Source organism: Bufo bufo, chromosome 1, assembly GCF_905171765.1.
Source record: "Bufo bufo chromosome 1, aBufBuf1.1, whole genome shotgun sequence".
NCBI classification, from domain to species: Eukaryota; Metazoa; Chordata; class Amphibia; order Anura; family Bufonidae; genus Bufo; species Bufo bufo.
In genome coordinates this window covers 806,418,874-806,440,283 of record NC_053389.1, presented here as the reverse complement: position 1 = coordinate 806,440,283, position 21,410 = coordinate 806,418,874, and the positions used below count along the sequence as shown (strand labels likewise).

Sequence of the window (21,410 nt, the reverse complement as noted above, 5' to 3'; positions counted from 1 at the left end):
TCTCATACAGAACCCGTAGTCAATCCTTAAAAAGTGGATGGACAAACAAAAACACAGAAATTGTGATAAACCCCAAGCACTGATTAGGCAAGAATGGGTCGTCATCAGTCAGGATTTGCCCAGAAGCGGATGCCCAGCATCCAGGGAGAACTGCAGGAGTCTTAAAAAAAGAAGGGTCCAGATCTCATGCTGTATGTGCAACTTATTGCTTTACTGTTCTAATTTAAAAACTTTAATATTGAGTCTTTGCAAAAAACTGTCAATAAATGGTAAAAATGCAAAGAAACATCCGACAAAAGGATAGGAAAACAAAATTTGTGTCATTTTCAAAACCTTTGGCCACGACTGTACCCCTCTAATACAGAAATAGAGAATTGGGGGGTAAAGACAGACCGTCATTACTGTGGACCAGCTACATGTGTAATGCCTTACATCTCTCTCACTTAGGCTACATGCACACAACCGTTGTGTGTTTTGCGGACCGCAAATTGCGGATCTGCAAAACACGAATGGCGTTTGTGTGCGTTCCGCAATTTGTGGTACGGCTTGGACAGCCATTAATATAACTGCCTATTCTTGTCCGCAAAACGGACAAGAATAGGACAGGTTCGGATGCGGAGCAAAACAACGTTCGTGTGCATGAGGCCTTATTCTGTGTTATACAGATACAGAGAGGGGGTGAAAGCATTCCCTCTAGTTCCCGGCCTCAGCCCCAGGCTACTTCTCTCCAGGGACACCACGACAGATGGCTTTTTGATTAGTAAACATACACTGTGACACACAGAATAATAGACTATGAGAGAATCATTAACAAGCGAAGAAGTGAACCTTTATATATGATAGGGGTGTATGGAAAGAAACCCCCCAATCCAAAGCATCTCCTCACCTGTCCTCATCATACCCTATCACGTGTTATCACTGTCCTGTCACGCCCCATGTATAGTAATTATATAGCCACTAGCCACAGGGTCGGCTGATCTGACATGTTCTATGACCAAATAAAAATATGGCAAGTGCTGCGACCATAACTTACTTGCAGATGAGCCCGATGAGTTGTATGGCTTCTGCAGAGACTAGATGCTCCTTGTCCAGGGCCATGGATACCATCCTGTTCTGTGATAGGAGATTTAGGTCACACACACATTTTAAGCCCCTGATTCTGCAGAGCACAGGACGATATGTGGACCTCACCTTAAACCTGCTGGTAAATAGCTCCAACTTTCCGGCCCACTGAGGAACAATGTAGAGTTCATACAGGCTGCGCAAACACTGTAACCTTACCAGTCCCTGCTGTAAGGACATAGAGAGTATATACAATCAGGTGTCATCAGGTTCAGGTCACACCAATATAAATCCAGCAGATTCAAACCTTATCGTGCAGCATCCACCCCAGATACTTCAGATAACTGTCATTCAGAAAGGACTGGGGGTAAGTAGTTATCCACGTGCCAAGTTCTCCAATACAGAGGGCCCGGACGTCAGGATGAGTATCACTACATATAAACGAGCAGGAAAGAAGGGTCAGAAATGTCAGACTCTAAAGTCGCCCAAAATTCTGTGCCGACTAGCCACATAACAGCTTTGAGAACAGCACTTAACAGTTGTGCTGAGCATGGCTCGGGCAGCCGGGAAGGCTGGTTTAGTTTCACACTAGCACTAGGGATACAGCAGGGAGCCTGACAGATCCCTCTGCATTCCAGCATTGCTGGAAGCTTGAAAGTCTCTGTCCGGCCCCATTAACTATAATGGGGACCAGCGAAAATCCAGCCACAACCCGGCAAATATCCGTTCAGCGTTTTTCCTCCCGGCCGATTCTTGACACGATTGCAGGGCTGGAGCTGGACCGAGACTTTTGAACTGCCAGAATGACAGCATTATGTCAACTACATCGGAAGATACTGCTGTTAAAAATCAAGTTGGGAGTGAAAATATGAAACTTGCTTTTACTTTCAGCTGCACTCACTGCAAACCCCATTTCAAAAGCTTTTAAACAAGACCAGGACCATATGTCTAGCTGCTACCAATCCAGAAATATGAGCAGCTAAAACAGCCCTTCCCACTCTTCAGTCTGGAGGGGGGGGGGGGCAGTAGTTGGGTAGCTCAAACCCTGAAGGAGAGAAAAAAAAAATGTGATGGAGAGATGGGAGAGATGGAGAGATAGAGAGATAGAGATAGATAGAGAGAGAGAAAAAAAATTCCACTGCACTTCCAAAAGAAAAAAAATATTCGTTCAATCACCAGATAGCAACGTTTCAGTCCTCTCAATGGGACCTTTCTCAAGCAGTGACAAAGATACAATGGATATAAATACAGCTTCATGATAATTGATCAAATACAATTAAAAGATAAGGGAAAATACATACATAATTTAGACCTAGTAACACCAAGTGCCATGTTAAATACTTAAAATCAAAAGTGGAGAAAAAAATAAATCTGAATAGTATATGTATATCCATAACATATACATAATTGATCATAATTAAAAACATAACAGTTGTGATTGCCCAGGTGCAGAATTAAAAACATAAATGAATAAGGAGGAGCACTGACCAGCATGGATCCGGTCCACATGTGTTTGGCGTCTCAAGTTACAGACTTCGCATGTCCAAAAAGTGTTTGTAAAAGAGGTGCGCATTCCGCAACCCAAACTATGTGACTGCAGGTCACATGATCGCGCCGTAGTTGGAATGCACGATGACCCGCAAGCAGGTACCTAGCATTGCAGTCACATAATCACTGAAAAACACAGTGTACCGCAAGCTTGCAGCTACACGACCGACTAGCTGAAAATTATATATATATTATATATATATATATATATATATATATATATATATATATATATATATATACACACACACACACACACACACACACTCACCTAAAGAATTATTAGGAACACCATACTAATACGGTGTTGGACCCCCTTTTGCCTTCAGAACTGCCTTAATTCTACGTGGCATTGATTCCACAAGGTGCTGATAGCATTCTTTAGAAATGTTGTCCCATATTGATAGGATAGCATCTTGCAGTTGATGGAGATTTGAGGGATGCACATCCAGGGCACGAAGCTCCCGTTCCACCACATCCCAAAGATGCTGTATTGGGTTGAGATCTGGTGACTGTGGGGGCCATTTTAGTACAGTGAACTCATTGTCATGTTCAAGAAACCAATTTGAAATGATTGGAGCTTTGTGACATGGTGCATTATCCTGCTGGAAGTAGCCATCAGAGGATGGATACATGTTCTCATTCTGTTTACGCCAAATTCGGACTCTACCATTTGAATGTCTCAACAGAAATCGAGACTCATCAGACCAGGCAACATTTTTCCAGTCTTCAACAGTCCAGTTTTGGTGAGCTTGTGCAAATTGTAGCCTCTTTTCCCTATTTGTAGTGGAGATGAGTGGTACCTGGTGGGGTCTTCTGCTGTTGTAGCCCATCCGCCTCAAGGTTGTGCGTGTTGTGGCTTCACAAATGCTTTGCTGCATACCTCGGTTGTAACGAGTGGTTATTTCAGTCAACGTTGCTCTTCTATCAGCTTGAATCAGTCGGCCCATTCTCCTCTGACCTCTAGCATCCACAAGGCATTTTTGCCACAGGACGGCCGCATACTGGATGTTTTTCCCTTTTCACACCATTCTTTGTAAACCCTAGAAATGGTTGTGGGTGATAATCCCAGTAACTGAGCAGATTGTGAAATACTCAGACCGGCCCGTCTGGCACCAACAACCATGCCACGCTCAAAATTGCTTAACCCCTTAAGGACTCAGCCCTATTTCACCTTAAGGACTTGGCCATTTTCTGCAAATCTGACCAGTGTCACTTTAAGTGCTCATAACTTTAAAACGCTTTGACTTATCCAGGCCGTTCTGAGATTGTTTTTTCGTCACATATTGTACTTCATGACACTGCTAAAATTGGGTCAAAAAAGTTAAATTTTTTTGCATAAAAAAATACAATTTTTACCAAAAATTTTGAAAAATTTGCAAATTTCAAAGTTTCAGTTTCTCTACCTCTGTAATACATAGTAATACCCCCAAAAATTGTGATGACTTTACATTCCCCATGTCTACTTCATGTTTGTAGCATTTTGGGAATGATATTTTATTTTTTGGGGATGTTACAAGGCTTAGAAGTTTAGAAGCAAATTTTGAAATTTTCAGAAATCTTCAAAATCCCACTTTTTATGGACCAGTTCAGGTTTGAAGTCATATTGTGAGGCTTAGATAATAGAAACCTCCCAAAAAGTGACTCCATCTAAGAAAGTACACCCCTCAAGGTATTCAAAACTGTTTTTTCAAACTTTATTAACCCTTTAGGTCTTCCACAAGAGTTAATGGCAGATGGAGAAACTATTTTGAAATTTCTATTTTTTGGAAAATTTTCCAATATAATCAATTTTTTCCAGTAGTAAAACAAGGGTTAACTGCCAAACAAAACTCAAAATGGGTTGCCCGATTCTGTAGTTTGCAGAAACACCCCATATGTGGTCGTAAACTAGAAGGAGGGGAACGCCATATGGGTTTTGGAAGGCAGATTTTGCAGGACTGGTTTTGTTTATACCATGTCCCATTTGAAGCCCCCTATTGCACCCCTAGAATAGAAATTTCAAAAAAGTGACTCCATCTAAGAAAGTACACCCCTCAAGGTATTCAAAACTGGGTTTACAAACTTTGTTAACCCTTTAGGTGTTCCACAAGAGTTGATGGCAGATGGAGAAAAAATTTTGAAATTTCTATTTTTTGGAAAATTTTCCAATATAATCAATTTTTTCCAGGAGTAAAACAAGGGTTAACTGCCAAACAAAACTCAAAATGGGTTGCCCCAATTCTGTAGTTTGCAGAAACACCCCATATGTGGTCGTAAACTACTATTTGGCTAAACGGCAGGACATAGAAGAAGGGGAACGTCATATGGTTTTTGGAAGGCAGATTTTGCTGGACTGGTTTATTTACACCATGTACCCTTTCAAGCCCCCTGCTGCACCCCTAGAGTAGAAACTCCACAAAAGTGACCCCATCTAGGAAACTACGGGATAAGGTGGTTGTTGTTTTGGGACTATTTTAGGGGTAAATATGATTTTTGGTTGCTCTATATTACTCTTTTTTGAGGCAATGTAACAAAAAAAAAAATCTAAAATTGTTTCTACATTCGCTATTTAGTTTTGTGGAACACCTAAAGGGTTAACATAGTTTGTAAAGTAACTTTTGAATACCTTGAGGGGTGTAGTTTCTTAGATGGGGTCACTTTTTTGGAGTTTCTAGTCTAGGCTACATCAGGGGGGGGCTTCTAATGGGACATGGTGTCAAAAAAAAAACTGTCCATCAAAATCTGCCTTCCAGAAACCATATGGAGTTCCCTTCGTTCTATGCCCTGCCGTGCGGCTATATAGCCATTTACGACCACATATGGGGTGTTTCTGCAAACTACAGAATCAGGGCCATAAATATTGAGTTTTGTTTGGCGGTTAACCCTTGCTTTATTACCGGCAAAAAGGATTCAAATGGAAATTTTGCCCAAAAATGGTTGTTTTGGCACAGTTTTTATTTTATATTTTTAACACCGTTCATCCGAGGCGTTTGGGCAAAAGTTATTTTTATAGCGACGACTTTTACGCACGCGACGATGCCCAATATGTATGGTTCTCAGACTTTGGAGACACTAAGCAGGCATCCTAAAAACTGCGGCCCTCCAGATGTTGTAAAACTACAATTCCCACCATGCCCTGCTGATGGCTGTAGGTTGTCTGGGCATGCTGGGAGTTATAGTTTTACAACATCTGGAGGGCCGCAGTTTGAGGATGCCTGCACTAAAACTAATATTTTTTTGGGGAAAAAAAAAATGTTTCCGTGTCTCCAAAGTCTGAGAGCCATAGTTTTTTATGTTCTCTAGTGGACTGTTGAGGATTATAAAAATTTTGTACTCCATGGAAGTGTGATACTCCCTGAAGCAATCGATAACGCAGAGGCCCGGATGATCGGGGCACGTGTCGCACTGAGTGGTGGTGTCCTTCCGTATCCCCCTCCTGTGACACACTCTGCACTTTTTTTGGGTTCGTCCCTTCTTTCCAGTATGGGGGACCACACCTGGAAAGTGTTGGCCAGGGACGATCCGGGCGCCTCCAATTCCCGAGGTACTCCGGCCTGCTCTTTCCTGGTCCGAAAAGATCAGGTCCTTGAGGACTGCCTCATAGAATTGGAGGAATGTCCCTGTGCTGCCAGCGCTTCGGGATAGTACAAAAGAGTTGTACATGGCAACCTGCACCAAGTAAACCGCAACTTTTTTGTACCATGCCCGGGTTTTGCGCATGGCGTTATATGGCTTTAGGACTTGATCAGAGAGATCAACTCCTCCCATATACCGATTGTAGTCGACGATACAATCGGGCTTGAGGACCGTTGCCGCGGTACCTCGCACAGGGACAGGGGTGATGCCGTTACCGTGGATTGTGGACAGCATAAGGACATCCCTCTTGTCCTTATACCTGACCAGCAACAGGTTTCCACTGGTAAGTGCACGGGTCTCACCCCTGGGGATAGGTACCTGGAGGGGGTAGGCAGGGAGGCCGCGTTGATTTTTCCGCACGGTCCCACAAGCGAACGTGGATCTGGCGGCAAGGGACCTGAACAAGGGAATGCTGGTATAAAAGTTGTCCACGTACAAGTGGTAACCATTATCCAGCAGTGGGTACATAAGGTCCCACACAAGTTTCCCGGTAACACCCAGAGTGGGGGGACATTCTGGGGGTTGAATCCGGGAATCTCGCCCCTCGTACACACGAAATTTGTAAGTGTACCCTGAGGTACTCTCACAAATTTTGTATAGCTTCACGCCATACCTCGCCCGCTTTGTGGGAATATATTGGCGGAAACGGAGTCTCCCCTTGAACGCAACGAGAGACTCATCAACCGCGACCTCCCTTCCAGGTACGTAGGCCTGCTGAAATATGGCCCCAAAGTGATCGATGACCGGCCGTATCTTATACAGCCGTATCTTATACAGCCGGTCATAGGCAGGATCACCTTGGGGTGGACATGCTGCATTACAAATTTCGGAATAATGCAGACATTTCCGGATGGCCTCAAACCGGGGGCGTGTCATGACCATACTGTACAGTGGGGTCTGGTATAGGACGTCCCCACTCCAGTATTGCCTGACACTGGGTTTTTGGACTAGACCCATATGCAGCACGAGGCCCCAAAATGTCCTCATCTCGGCTGCACTGACCGGCGTCCAGCCACAGGGTCTAGCCAAAAATGAGCCTGGGTTTTGAGCGACGAACTGTTGGGCGTACAGATTCGTCTGCTCCACCATAGGATTTACCAGTGGGTTACTGAAAAAAAAACTAAAATAGTCTATTTCAGTAAACCCCACTGTGGGAATCTGGATTCCAGGATTGCCAGCAAAATCCGGAATCTCAGGCTCAAAGTCCACTGGGGGACACCAGCTAAGTTCATCGGCAGGGGGCTCCGGTGGACTTATTTGGTGGGCCGGGAAACCAGTACGAACCCCAGGGCGGCTCGTACTAGGGTGGGCCACAGGATCCCTAGCATGTGGGGCCCCTGGCTATGCCTGGCGGCGTCTCCGCCGCCTTGGTGGCTCATCGTCATCAGATGATGATGAGGAGGATGCGGATGATAAAAGGAACGTGGGGTCATCCTCATCCTCACTGGGGCTCTCAGAGTCGGAGGCAATCTGGGCGTATGCCTCCTCGGCCGAGAACATCCGGCGGGCCATGGGTGTGTGTGCGCGTGTATGTGTGCGTGTGTGAAAACCTTTATTATATGTGCGTGTGTGTGGGGGCAACGGGTGTTCGCGTACTAAAAAAGGCAAAAAAAGAAAGGGCAAGTGTTAGGAAAAAAAAAGTTCAAACTTGCTGATCAGCTGTACAACGCTGATCAGCAGTCGGTGGGGTGGGCGATGCGCTAACACTGGACGGACGCTAAAAAGTGACGGCCAGTCAGCACACGCAGAAAAAAAAAAATGGTGGTAAGGGGGCTGGTGGTCAGGGGAGGGGGGGGGCTGGTGGTGGGGGTCTGATGGATGGATCAAAGAAAGTTTGGAAATAAAAGTGTTTTTTTTTTTTTTTTTTTTTTCCCTAACTAACTTTTCCCTTCTTTCCCTGCCTAACGGTGCCTCTCCCTCACTGACCCTAACCTACCTGGGTGGCGATGGGTGCAGGAGGGTGATGGATGCCGATTAGGGGGACACAAGAGCTGGTGCTGGACGATGCTGCACGGTCAGGGTGCTGGACAGGAAGAGGAGGGGAGAGAGGAGCGCAGGAAGTTTGAATCTCGCGCCTCTCTCCCCTGCACCAATCAGGACCCTGGACAGCGGCGTTCAGCACCAGGGCCAGCACCGCCTCTTCAAATCCTCGGACTGCGATAGGTGGTGTATAATTACGCCACCGATCGCAGTCGTCTTTTTCCGGTTCATCGGGTCACAGGACACCCGAATGGACCGGAAACGCAGAAAACCGCAGGTCTGAATTGACCTGCGGTTTTCTGCGATCGTCCCTGCATTGTTACGGGATGCCGGCTGAATGATTTCAGCCGAAATCCCGTTCCGATTAACCCCTGGGGCGCCGAATGCCGATTTCAAGTTAGGACGTACCGGTACGCCCTGAGTCCTTAAGGACTCGGGAAATAGGGCGTACCGATACGCCCTGCGTCCTTAAGGGGTTAAATCACCTTTCTTTCCCATTTTGACATTCAGTTTGGAGTTCAGGAGATTGTCTTGACCAGGACCACCCCCCTAAATGCATTGAAGCAACTGCCATGTGATTGGTTGACTAGATAATTGCATTAATGAGAAATAGAACAGGTGTTCCTAATAATTCTTTAGGTGAGTGTATATATATATAATTTTCAGCTAGTCGGTCGTGTAGCTTCAAGCTTGCGGTACACTGTGTTTTTCAGTGATTATGTGACTGCAATGCTAGGTACCTGCTTGCGGGTCATCGTGTATTCCAACTACGGCGCGATCATGTGACCTGCAGTCGCATAGTTTGGGTTGCGGAATGCGCGCCTCTTTTACAAACACTCCTTAGACATGCGCAATCTGTAACTTGAGACGCCAAACACATGTGGACCGGATCCATGCTGGTCAGTGCTCCTCCTTATTCATGTTTTTAATTCTGCACCTGGGCAATCACAACTGTTATGTTTTTAATTATGATCAATTATGTACAGTGGATATAAAAAGTCTACACACCCCTGTTAAAATGTCAGGTTTCTGTGATGTAAACAAAATGAGACAAAGATAAATCATTTCAGAACTTTTTCCACCTTTAATGTGACCTATAGACTGTACAACTCAATTGAAAAACAAACAGAAATCTTTTAGGTAGAGGGAAGAAAAAATATAAAAATAATATAGTTGCATAAGTGTGCACACCCTTAACCACCTCAGCCCCCCTAGCTTAAACCCCCTTAATGACCAGGCCAGTTTTTACACTTCTGCACTACACTACTTTCACCGTTTATTGCTCGGTCATGCAACTTACCACACAAATGAATTTTACCTCCTTTTCTTCTCACTAATAGAGCTTCCATTTGGTGGTATTTCATTGCTGCTGACATTTTTACTTTTTTTGTTATTAATCGAAATTTAATGATTTTTTTGCAAAAAAATGAAATTTTTTACTTTCAGTTGTAAAATTTTGCAAAAAAAAACGACATCCATATATAAATTTCTCTCTAAATTTATTGTTCTACATGTCTTTGATAAAAAAAAAAATGTCATGTTTCCTGAGGTTCTACAATGGCCAGACAGTACAAACACCCACAAATGACCCCATTACGGAAAGTAGACACCCTAAGGTATTCGCTGATGGGCATAGTGAGTTCATAGAACTTTTTATTTTTTGTCACAAGTTAGCGGAAAATGATGATTTTTTATTTTTTTTTCTTACAAAGTCTCATATTCCACTAACTTGTGACAAAAAATAAAAACTTCCATGAACTCACTATGCCCATCACGAAATACCTTAGGGTGTCTTCTTTCCAAAATGGGGTCACTTGTGGGGTAGTTATACTGCCCTGGCATTTTAGGGGCCCAAATGCGTGCAAAGTAGCTTGAAATCAAAATCTGTAAAAAATGGCCGGTGAAATCCGAAAGGTGCTCTTTGGAATGTGGGCCCCTTTGCCCACCTAGGCTGCAAAAAAGTGTCAAACATGTGGTATTGCCGTACTCAGGAGAAGTTGGGCAATGTTTTTTGGGGTGTCATTTTACATATACCCATGCTGGGTGAGAGAAATATCTTGGCAAAAGACAACTTTTCCCATTTTTTTATACAAAGTTGGCATTTGACCAAGATATTTATCTCACCCAGCATGGGTATATGTAAAATGACACCCCAAAACACATTGCCCAACTTCTCCTGAGTACGGCAATACCACATGTGTGACACTTTTTTGCAGCCTAGGTGGGCAAAGGGGCCCACATTCCAAAGAGCACCTTTCGGATTTCACCGGCCATTTTTTACAGATTTTGATTTCAAGCTACTTTGCACGCATTTGGGCCCCTAAAATGCCAGGGCAGTATAACTACCCCACAAGTGACCTCATTTTGGAAAGAAGACACCCTAAGGTATTTCGTGATGGGCATAGTGAGTTCATGGAAGTTTTTATTTTTTGTCACAAGTTAGTGGAATATGAGACTTTGTAAAAAAAAAAAAAAAAATCATCATTTTCCGCTAACTTGTGACAAAAAATAAAAAATTCGAGGAACTCGCCATGCCCCTCATGGAATACCTTGGGGTGTCTGCTTTCCAAAATGGGGTCACTTGTGGGTTAGTTATACTGCCCTGGCATTCTAGGGGCCCTAATGTGTGGTAAGTAGGTAAATGACCTGTGAAATCCTAAAGGTGCTCTTTGGAATGTGTGCCCCTTTGCCCATCTAGGCTGCAAAAAAGTGTCACACATGTGGTATCGCTGTATTCAGGAGAAGTTGGGCAATGTGTTTTTGGGTGTCTTTTTACATATACTCATGCTGGGTGAGAGAAATATCTCGGCAAAAGACAACTTTTCCCATTTTTTATACAAAGTTGGCATTTGACCAAGATATTTATCTCACCCAGCATGGGTATATGTAAAATGACACCCCAAAACACATTCCCCAACTTCTCCTGAGTACGGAGATACCAGATGTGTGACACACTTTTGCAGCCTAGATGCGCAAAGGGGCCCACATTCCTTTTAGGAGGGCATTTTTTGACATTTGGATCCCAGACTTCCTCTCACGCTTTAGGGCACCTAAAATGCCAAGGCAGTATAAATACCCCACATGTGACCCCATTTTGGAAAGAAGACACCCCAAGGTATTCAATGAGGGGCATGGCGAGTTCATAGAATTTTTTTTTTTTTTTGGCACAATTTAGTGGAAATTGATTTTTTTTTTTTTCTCACAAAAGTCTCCCTTTCCGCTAACTTGGGACAAAAATTTCAATCTTTCATGGACTCAATATGCCCCTCACGGAATACCTTGGGGTGTCTTCTTTCCGAAATGAGGTCACATGTGGGGTATTTATACTGCCCTGGCATTCTAGGGGCCCTAAAGCGTGAGAAGAAGTCTGGAATATAAATGTCTAAAAAAATTTACGCATTTGGATTCCGTGACACAAGTTAGTGGAATATGAGACTTTGTAAGAAAAAAATTAAAATATTTCCGCTAACTTGGGGCAAAAAAATGTCTGAATGGAGCCTTACAGGGGGGTGATCAATGACAAGGGGGTGATCAGGGAGTCTATATGGGGTGATCACCCCCCTGTCATTGATCACCCCCCTATAAGGCTCCATTGAGATGTCCGTATGTGTTTTGCGGATCCGATCCATGTATCCGTGGATCCGTAAAAAACATACGGACATCTGAATGCAGCCTTACAGGGGGGTGATCAATGACAGGGGGGTGATCACCCCCCTGTAAGGCTCCATTCAGACGTCTGTATGTGTTTTGCGGATCCGATCCATGTATCCGTGGATCCGTAAAAAACATACGGACGTCTAATTAGAGCCTTACAGGGGGGTGATCAATGACAGGGGGGTGATCAGGGAGTCTATATGGGGTGATCACCCCCCTGTAATTGATCACCCCCCTGTAAGGCTCCATTCAGACGTCCGTATGTGTTTTGCGGATCCGATCCATGTATCAGTGGATCCGTAAAAATCATACGGATGTCTGAATGGAGCCTTACAAGGGGGTGATCAGGAGTTAATAAGTGACGGGGGGGGGGGGGGGGGGGGGGGGGGGGGGGGGGGGGGGGGGGGGGGGGGGGGGGGGGTGTAGTGTAGTGGTGTTTGGATCGACCACCAGAGGACACAGGTAGCTCAGTAATATGTAGCACCAAACAAAAGGGACCACCAGAGGACCAGGTAGCAGGTATATTAGACGCTGTTATCAAAACAGTGTCTAATATACCTGTTAGGGGTTAAAAAAAATCGCATCTCCAGCCTGCCAGCGAACGATCGCCGCTGGCAGGCTGGAGATCCACTCGCTTACCTTCCGATCCTTTTAACGCGCGCGCCTGTGTGCGCGCGTTCACAGGAAATCTCGCGTCTCGCGAGATGACGCATAAATGCTTGACTGTGCGCAGGGCTGCCGCCTCCGGAACGCGATCCTGCGTTAGGCGGTCCGGAGGCGGTTGAACTAATACTTTGTTGAAGCACCTTTTGATTTTATTACAGCACTCAGTCTTTTTGGGTATGAGTCTATCAGCATGGCACATTTTGACTTGGCACGATTTGCCCACTCTTCTTTGCAAAAACACTCCAAATCTGTCAGATTGCGAGGGCATCTCCTGTGCACAGCCCTCTTCAGATCACCCCACAGATTTTTAAATCGGATTTAGGTCTGGGCTCTGGCTGGGCCATTCCAAAACGTTAATCTTCTTTTGGTGAAGCCATTCCTTTGTTGATTTGGATGTATGATTTGGTTCCTCTTCATGTTCATCTTTCTAGCAGAAGCCTGAAGGTTTTGTGCCAATATTGACTGGTATTTGGAACTGTTCATAATTCCCTCTAGCTTAACTAAGGCCCCAGTTCCAGCTGAAGAACAGCCCCTTGGCATGATGCTGCCACCACCATGCTTCACTGTGGGGATGGTGTTCTTTTGGTGATGTGCAGTGTTGTTTTTGGGCCAAACATAGCTTTTGGAATTATGGCCAAAAAGTTCAACCTTGGTTTCATCAGACCATAACACCTTTTCCCACATTCATTTGGGAGACTTCAGATGTGTTTTTGCAAAATGTAGCCTGGCTTGGACGTTTTTCTTCGTAAGAAAAGGCTTTCGTCTTGCCACTCTACCCCATAGCCCAGACATATGAAGAATACGGGAGATTGTTGTCACATGTACCACACAGCCAGTACTTGCCAGATATTCCTGCAGCTCCTTTAATGTTGCTGTAGGCCTCTTAGTCGCCTCCCAGACCAGTTTTCTTCTCATCTTTTCATCAATTTTGGAGGGACATCCAGTTCTTGGTAATGTCACTGTTGTGCCATATTTTCTCCACTTGATGATGACTGTCTTCACTGTGTTCCATGGTATATCTAATGCCTTGGAAATTCTTTTGTACCCTTCTCCTGACTGATACCTTCTAACAATGAGATCCCTCTGATGCTTTGGAAGCTTTCTGTGGACCATGGCTTTTGCTGTGGGATGCGACTAAGAAAATTTCAGAAAAGACCAACTAAAGCAGCTGAACTTTATTTGGGGTTAATCAGAGACACGTTAAATGATGGCAGGTGTATGCTGACTCCTATTTAACATGATCTTGAATGTGATTGCTTAAAGGGACACTGACAGGCCCGATAAACATTAAGTTATTCCTATGCAGTCATAGGTCTATTAAAGTGTATTACAATCACATAAGAGTACCCCCTGTCCGCATTTTAAACCATGTAAAAACAACTTTATAATCATCTGTCAATCACCTTCCTTTATGCCCAAGGGGCGGTTTTTCACATCTCTTTATGCCCAAGGGGCGTTTTTACTCCTACCTTTGTGCCCAGCCGCGCCTTAACTGTCGCTTCCTAGCGCCGCCCAGCTCATTATTATTCACTGGCTGGGCAGCTTTTACAGTCCCCGATCCTCCCGAGCCGACGCAGGCGCAGCAGGAGACGCTGGCATTGAATAAGGGACGCAGGCGCACTGCGAGTGAGGGTGCCGGGCAAGTTATCCGGCGCACGCGCAGAAGGTACAAGTGAGTTCAATGCAGCAGGAGACCCTGGCAGTTTTGACTGCTGAAGCAGAGGGGGGAAATGGTCCGTAAGGCTAAAATGAGTTTTGTCACTAAGGGGTTAAATATGCTCCAAAATACAACAGGGAGATTTCTAAAGTAAAAGCTCTCGGAATTCTGGACCAATTTGCACAAAGAAACTGACATTTGTGCTCTAAAGGGGTATTCCATCTGTACATTTATGACCCATCAATAGGATATGCCACAATTGTCAGACGTGTTGATCCAAATCCTGTTTTAAGAACAGGGCCCCATTATGACTGGAGATCAAACAGCGCATGCGCAGCTTTCGCCATTCACTGCTAGGGGAATTCTGGAAATAACCAAGAGCGCTGGCACGACCTTTTTAGAAGTCCGATAGCAGTGCGAGTACTAATAGGATGGCGGCCATTTTATTTTCCCTGGGGATTGCTACCCAGACCACACGAGCCATTATAACTAATGAAAGGTATTTGGGAATATATTTATAATAAAGTAATATTTAGGTATTTTCATTTTAATTCCCAGAGAACTCCTTAAAATGTCCAGATGTGATACCCCCCTTTAATATGTGACTACGTGTCCCAAAATATTGGCGCAAAACTTTAGGTCAAAGTAAACCAACCAATAGGTGGAGCAACATGTCGGGACAGACGCCCCGAGTTTCACATCCAGCCTGAGCCACTGTAATAAAGCACACATCTTCAGACTGCCCGCTCTAAGCTTATACTGTACGTCAGGGATCAGCAACCTTCTGCACACCAGCTGCTGTGAAACTACAACTCCCATCACGCACGCTTACTCCACTGTTCTTGTAACTTCCATAGAAGTGAAAGGAGGATTCTGGGAGTTGCAGTTTCAGAGCAGCTGGAGTGCCACAGGTTGACCATCCCTGCACTAGGGGGAGCTTACTGCATACTGATTTATACACCCGTCTGCAGGAAGCTCTCATTGGAAGGAATGAAGGAAGCACACGAGGTTCATAGGAGATGCGAACGTGATACTTGCCGATAACGATGCACAAAGACGCCTTTGAATAAAGTGTTCATCATATTACCAACATCTTCCAGACTGGAATGCATCTGTGTGGAGTAAGGGCAAGTCAGTCATGCAGTACCATACAATGCTTCTATATCTATATACACATCCACATATCTGATAACACAGCGCAGTGATATCCATCCCTATGCAGAGCGGAAAGTGACTGATATAAGGTGAATGCTCTGGATGAACATGAGGGAGATCAATTCTCTGCAATGCTGAACTACACAGACTAGAAATGCTGTTTAAAAGGGAACCTGTCATCAGCTTTATGGTGCCCATACTAATGGCAGAATAAAGTAGACACAGGTGAGTTGATTTCAGCGGTCTGTCATTTAAAAGTAAAAAATAAGTGGTTGTCGAGAACCAACATCACAATCATTGCAGACTGGGCCTGGAAGAGAGTCCCGGCCATCTGAGAAGAGTCCTGGTAATTCATGAATTCCTGCTCTCCTGCTGATGACTGACAGTCTTCTACCTAGTTTTTTCTCTTTCTATCTAGGAGAAAACTGCCAATAGTCAGCGGATGGACGGGGAGAGCAGAAGATTAGGAATAACCAGGACCCTTCTCAGGTAGATTTGACTCTATTCAAGGCCTGTGTTGCAATGATTATGATGCTGGTTCTCGGCAACTACTTACTTTTAGCTCATTAGTGACACACCGCTGACATCAGCATTTCTGTCACTAATTTATCTGCTCTGAGTGAGGTCAGTATCAAGTTGATGACAGGTTCCCTTTAACCCTTTTAAAGAAAGACAAGCAAAGGTTACGAAACACAATTGGGTGGCGTTCTGTAGAATTCCACTACTCCTGCACCATGCGGCCGATGCTGAACACCAGGTGGCAGATACTTTTATAAAAACTCAGACAGTTCAGAATTCCGGATCTAACACCTCAGGGATCCTCGCAATGCCAATCAGACTTATTATAAATGCATTTTATATATGTATATAATATATATGACATTTTTATTAAACATATTAAAACGTTTCCAAAAAGAAATGTTGCACCCCTTTCAAACCAGGGTTTTGGCTCTTATCACGACTGAGGCTACTTTCACACTAGCGTTTCATTTTTCTGGTATTGAGATCGGTCATAGGGGCTCAATACTGGAAAAAAACGCTTCAGTTTTGTCCCCATTCATTGCCAATGGGGACAAAACTGAACGGAGTGCTCCAAAAGGCATTTTGTTCCGTTTAGTTGCGTTCCCAGACCGGAGAGCAAACCGCAACATGTTGTAGTTTGCTTTCCATCCTGGGATGCGGAGCAAGACGGATGCGGCATGACCCCCAATGCAAGTCATGGGGGACGGATCCGTTTTCTCTGCCACAATAGAAAACGGATCCGTCCCCCATTGACTTTCAATGGAGTTCATGACGGACCCGTCTTGGCCATGTTAAAGATAATACAACTGGATTTGTTCAGAACGGATGCAGATAGTTGTATTATCAGTAGCAGAAGCATTTTTGCTGAACCCTGCCGGATTCACTAAAAACACTAGTGTGAAAGTGGCCAGAGTACTACATCAGCCATATAATGTATCACCTGATGGAGGCTAAAACTGCAGCCCTTTGGCCTCCATCAATATACCTTTCTTTACTGTACAGCATAATCAACTGCACCAATCTATCCAAAAGCATCCTGCAAAAAGACCTATCGCACATGGGGGGGAGAGTTATCAAAACTAGTGTAAAGGAAAGCCATCTTTGATGCCCATAGCAACCAATCAGATTCCACTTTTCATTTTCTAAAGGAACTCTGAAAATGAAAGGTGGCATCTGATTGCTATGGGCAACTAAGCCAATTCTACTTTATACCAGTTTGATTAATCTCCGCCATGGTGTTTTACAACCAACATTTGCCACTGTATGCCCAAAGACTAAAGTACCATATGTCACAGCCCATATGTTCAGTAATATACAGTAATATTTCTTTAAGCTGCCAGTTGTTAAAGCGGTTGTCTGGCTATATCTATATATATATATATATATATATATATATATATATATATATATATATAGATGACCTGTTCTCAGGATAAGTTATCAATATCAGATCAGCGGGGGTCCGACACCCAGCACCCCGCCCATCAGCTGTTTCGTCTTGGAAGTGCAGTGTAGTACAAGTACTCGCTCCATTTAAGTGAACGGAGTGAGTACTTGTAATTACACTACGCTGCATTACACAGCAATGGAGGGGTCATGATCCACATTCAGGGAATACTCTAATGAGGCTGACAGTAAATTCTGTAGATGCGGAGGACAGGTAACTAATCAGATGTAAATGATCCACCACGTAAATATTCACGAGCTGCTCCTACAGAACATGCTCTATCTTGCAGTACAGATTGGGAATTTGCCAACTTTCCGGTAACAGTTCATTAACATACAGTGTGGGCAAACCTGAAATTATGCGGCTCAAGCTGTGAAATTTATGTAAAAGTGTATACTCATTATTAATTGCATAACGAAGCGGCCATATGTACAGTCCTCTTCTGAAAACAGCCATTATACGGGCTACGAACGAGGAGCACCCCTCACCTCTGCAGCTCCACAACCACTGAACCAAGTCTGAACCTCGCAGATGAAAACCTGCAAGTTCAAGGGTCTGCAGACTGATACATCTCTCTACCAGGCTTCATTCACACAAGTGATATGGCACTGGGTGAGAGCAATACATTTATAGCCAAAAACAGGATCAAATCCTACTTTGTGTAATCAGGAGAGCCTCCCCAAAAACTAACAGTCTCTGGGAAATGCTTTTAGGGCATGATCACACGTAGCAGATATTCTAGGATTTTCTCTGTACAGGACAATCTGGAGAGTATGACACTTGTCGCAAAAGGGACCTGCAGCAGAAAGTGACAAGTGGTGCCGATCTGAAATCCACAGCATGTAATTCTTCCTGGGGATTCTCACCGCAGATTTCACATGTTGTAATGCAGGGGGGGGGGAAATCTGCAGCAAAATCCACATTTGTGATGAATTCACCAAAGGAAATTATACGGTTTTCTTACATCCCTTATAATGAACATGGCTGGGCGGAAAAACACTACAGGAAACATATAAAACTACAACCAGGGAGATCACTGAAGAGGCCTTCACCTGGAGGATAAACCTGACTGCAGATACAGAAATGAGCCAGTGTTACTTTGCACACGATATAGATAATATTCTACAGTTTTCCAACCAGCACCTGGATCTGATAACTTTTGTAATTACCGTATTTTTCGCTTTATAAGACGCACTTTCTCCCCCCCCCCCCCCCAAAAAAAAGGGGGGGGAAATGGCCGTGCGTCTTATAAAGCGGATACTTCGCTGGCCGCTATGCTGCACAGCGCGGCCAGCGAAGTATCAGTGTAGAGGGAGGCGGGGACACTCATGTGTGCAGTGACTACGCTAATACACCGGGCCCAGCAACTGTTAAATACATTCAATTCGATCTATATCTAAATGTATACCGCACTGTTCGGTACTTACTGTAGTACCGTAAGTATAGCATTAAGACGGCGCAGACCGGCAGCTCCCTCCTCATGCGCACCCGTCTCCGGGATTTGTATTAAAGAGGACCTTTCATCTGGCAAAAAATTCAGAACTAAGTATCATGATCTGTACAGCGGCGCCCAGGGATCTCACTGCACTTACTATTATCCCTGGGCGCCGCTCCCTTCTTCTGTTATGTCCTCCGGTATGTTCGGTGACTTTGTTATAGTAGGAGACTGCCCTTGTTCTCCTGGGCGTCTCCTTCTCCCAGGCTGTAGCGCTGGCCAATCGCAGCACACAGCTCACAGCCTGGGAGGGGAAAAAAACTCTCCTCTGTGAGCTGTGCGCTGCGATTGGCCAGCGCTACAGCCTGGGAGAAGGAGACGCCCAGGAGAACAAGGGCAGTCTCCTCCTACTATAACCAAGTGACCGAACATACCGGAGGGCACAGCAGGAGAACGGAGCGGCGCCCAGGGATAATAGTAAGTGCAGTGAGATCCCGGGGAGCCACTCTATAGATCATGATACTTAGTTCTGAATTTTTTGCCAGATGAAAGGTCCTCTTTAATACAAAACCCGGAGGTGGGTGCTGGCGGGGAGCTGCGATTAGCAGCAGTTAACCCCTCAGGTGCCGCAACTGCCTCCTGTATTAAATGTTAATTACATTATCAATGGTGGCGCAGTGCGCCCCCCCCCCTCCTCCCCAGTATCAAAATCCTTGGTGGCGCCCCCTCCCCTCAACCCCCCCCAATATTAAAATCATTGGTGGCGCAGTGCGCCCCCCCAGCATTAAAGTCATTGGTGGCAGTGGCCACAGGGTCCCCTCCCCTCCTCCTCATTGGTGGCAGTGGCAGTTCCGATCGGAGCGACAGCAGTGTAATCCTCGTGCTCCAATCGGTTACCATGGCAGCCAGGATGCTACTGAAGCCTTCCATGGTAACCTCCCTGCTGCTGTGTGCACCATGCACAGGGCAGCAGGGAGAGTGTGAGGTCCTAGTCACCCTAATAAAGCTCTATCAGGGTGAATAGGACAGGGGATGAAAAGATCCCAGGTTCTGGCCCCTAAGGGGGCTAATAGTTATTAAATAAAAAGTAAACACATCAAAATATTAACTATAAATCACCCCCTTTCCCAATTTTACATATAAAATATATAAACAATAAATAAACATATTACATATCGCCAAGTCTGAAAAGTCCAAACTATTAAAATATTTTAAAAATGTCCTATGCGGTGAGCGCTGTAATGGGAAAAAAAATATAATAAAAACTGCACAATTCGCCTTTTTTTTTTTTTTTAGTCACCTTGTCCTCCCAAAAAAAAGGATCGGACTGTTCTATTATGGGTCGGACGTTCCATAAAATGTGGAATGCACAAGTTTTTTTTTTGGAGTTTTATTTTTTTTTGCGTGGTATCAAATCGTATCGAGTATCACAATACTTTATGGTGTCTAAACCGAATCAAAATTTTAGTATCGAAACAACCCTACTCAAATTCATCCTTCAACTTCCTCCTGAACTGTGATAGGGAGAGCTGCAGCAGAAAAGACACCCCCCTGAGCTGCAGCAGAAAAGACACCCCCCCTGAGCTGCAGCAGAAAAGACACCCCCCCTGAGCTGCAGCAGAAAAGACACCCCCCCTGAGCTGCAGCAGAAAAGACACGCCCCCTGAGCTGCAGCAGAAAAGACACGCCCCCTGAGCTGCAGCAGAAAAGACACGCCCCCTGAGCTGCAGCAGAAAAGACACGCCCCCTGAGCTGCAGCAGAAAAGACACGCCCCCTGAGCTGCAGCAGAAAAGACACGCCCCCTGAGCTGCAGCAGAAAAGACACGCCCCCTGAGCTGCAGCAGAAAAGACACGCCCCCTGAGCTGCAGCAGAAAAGACACGCCCCCTGAGCTGCAGCAGAAAAGACACGCCCCCTGAGCTGCAGCAGAAAAGACACGCCCCCTGAGCTGCAGCAGAAAAGACACGCCCCCTGAGCTGCAGCAGAAAAGACACGCCCCCTGAGCTGCAGCAGAAAAGACACGCCCCCTGAGCTGCAGCAGAAAAGACACGCCCCCTGAGCTGCAGCAGAAAAGACACGCCCCCTGAGCTGCAGCAGAAAAGACACGCCCCCTGAGCTGCAGCAGAAAAGACACGCCCCCTGAGCTGCAGCAGAAAAGACACGCCCCCTGAGCTGCAGCAGAAAAGACACGCCCCCTGAGCTGCAGCAGAAAAGACACGCCCCCTGAGCTGCAGCAGAAAAGACACGCCCCCTGAGCTGCAGCAGAAAAGACACTCGCCTTGAGCTGCAGCAGAAAAGACACTCGCCTTGAGCTGCAGCAGAAAAGACACTCGCCTTGAGCTGCAGCAGAAAAGACACTCGCCTTGAGCTGCAGCAGAAAAGACACTCGCCTTGAGCTGCAGCAGAAAAGACACTCGCCTTGAGCTGCAGCAGAAAAGACACTCGCCTTGAGCTGCAGCAGAAAAGACACTCGCCTTGAGCTGCAGCAGAAAAGACACTCGCCTTGAGCTGCAGCAGAAAAGACACGCCCCCAGAGCTGCAGCAGAAAAGACACGCCCCCAGAGCTGCAGCAGAAAAGACACGCCCCCTGAGCTGCAGTAGAAAAGACACGCCCCCTGAGCTGCAGTAGAAAAGACACGCCCCCTGAGCTGCAGTAGAAAAGACAC

The 21,410-nt window shown here is 45.3% G+C and overlaps 1 protein-coding gene across 1 annotated transcript in view; it reads right to left on the bottom strand.

The window, feature by feature from the left end:
• Positions 1-21,410, bottom strand: part of STAG3 (stromal antigen 3) — a 263,346-nt gene that overhangs the window by 102,695 nt on the left and 139,241 nt on the right. The window contains exons 9-12 of the mRNA XM_040415168.1: positions 15,224-15,297; positions 1,370-1,493; positions 1,192-1,290; positions 1,034-1,113 (exon numbers count right to left, since the gene is read on the bottom strand). Coding sequence (XP_040271102.1) covers positions 1,034-1,113; positions 1,192-1,290; positions 1,370-1,493; positions 15,224-15,297 — 377 coding nt within the window. The remainder of the gene's footprint in view (positions 1-1,033; positions 1,114-1,191; positions 1,291-1,369; positions 1,494-15,223; positions 15,298-21,410) is intronic.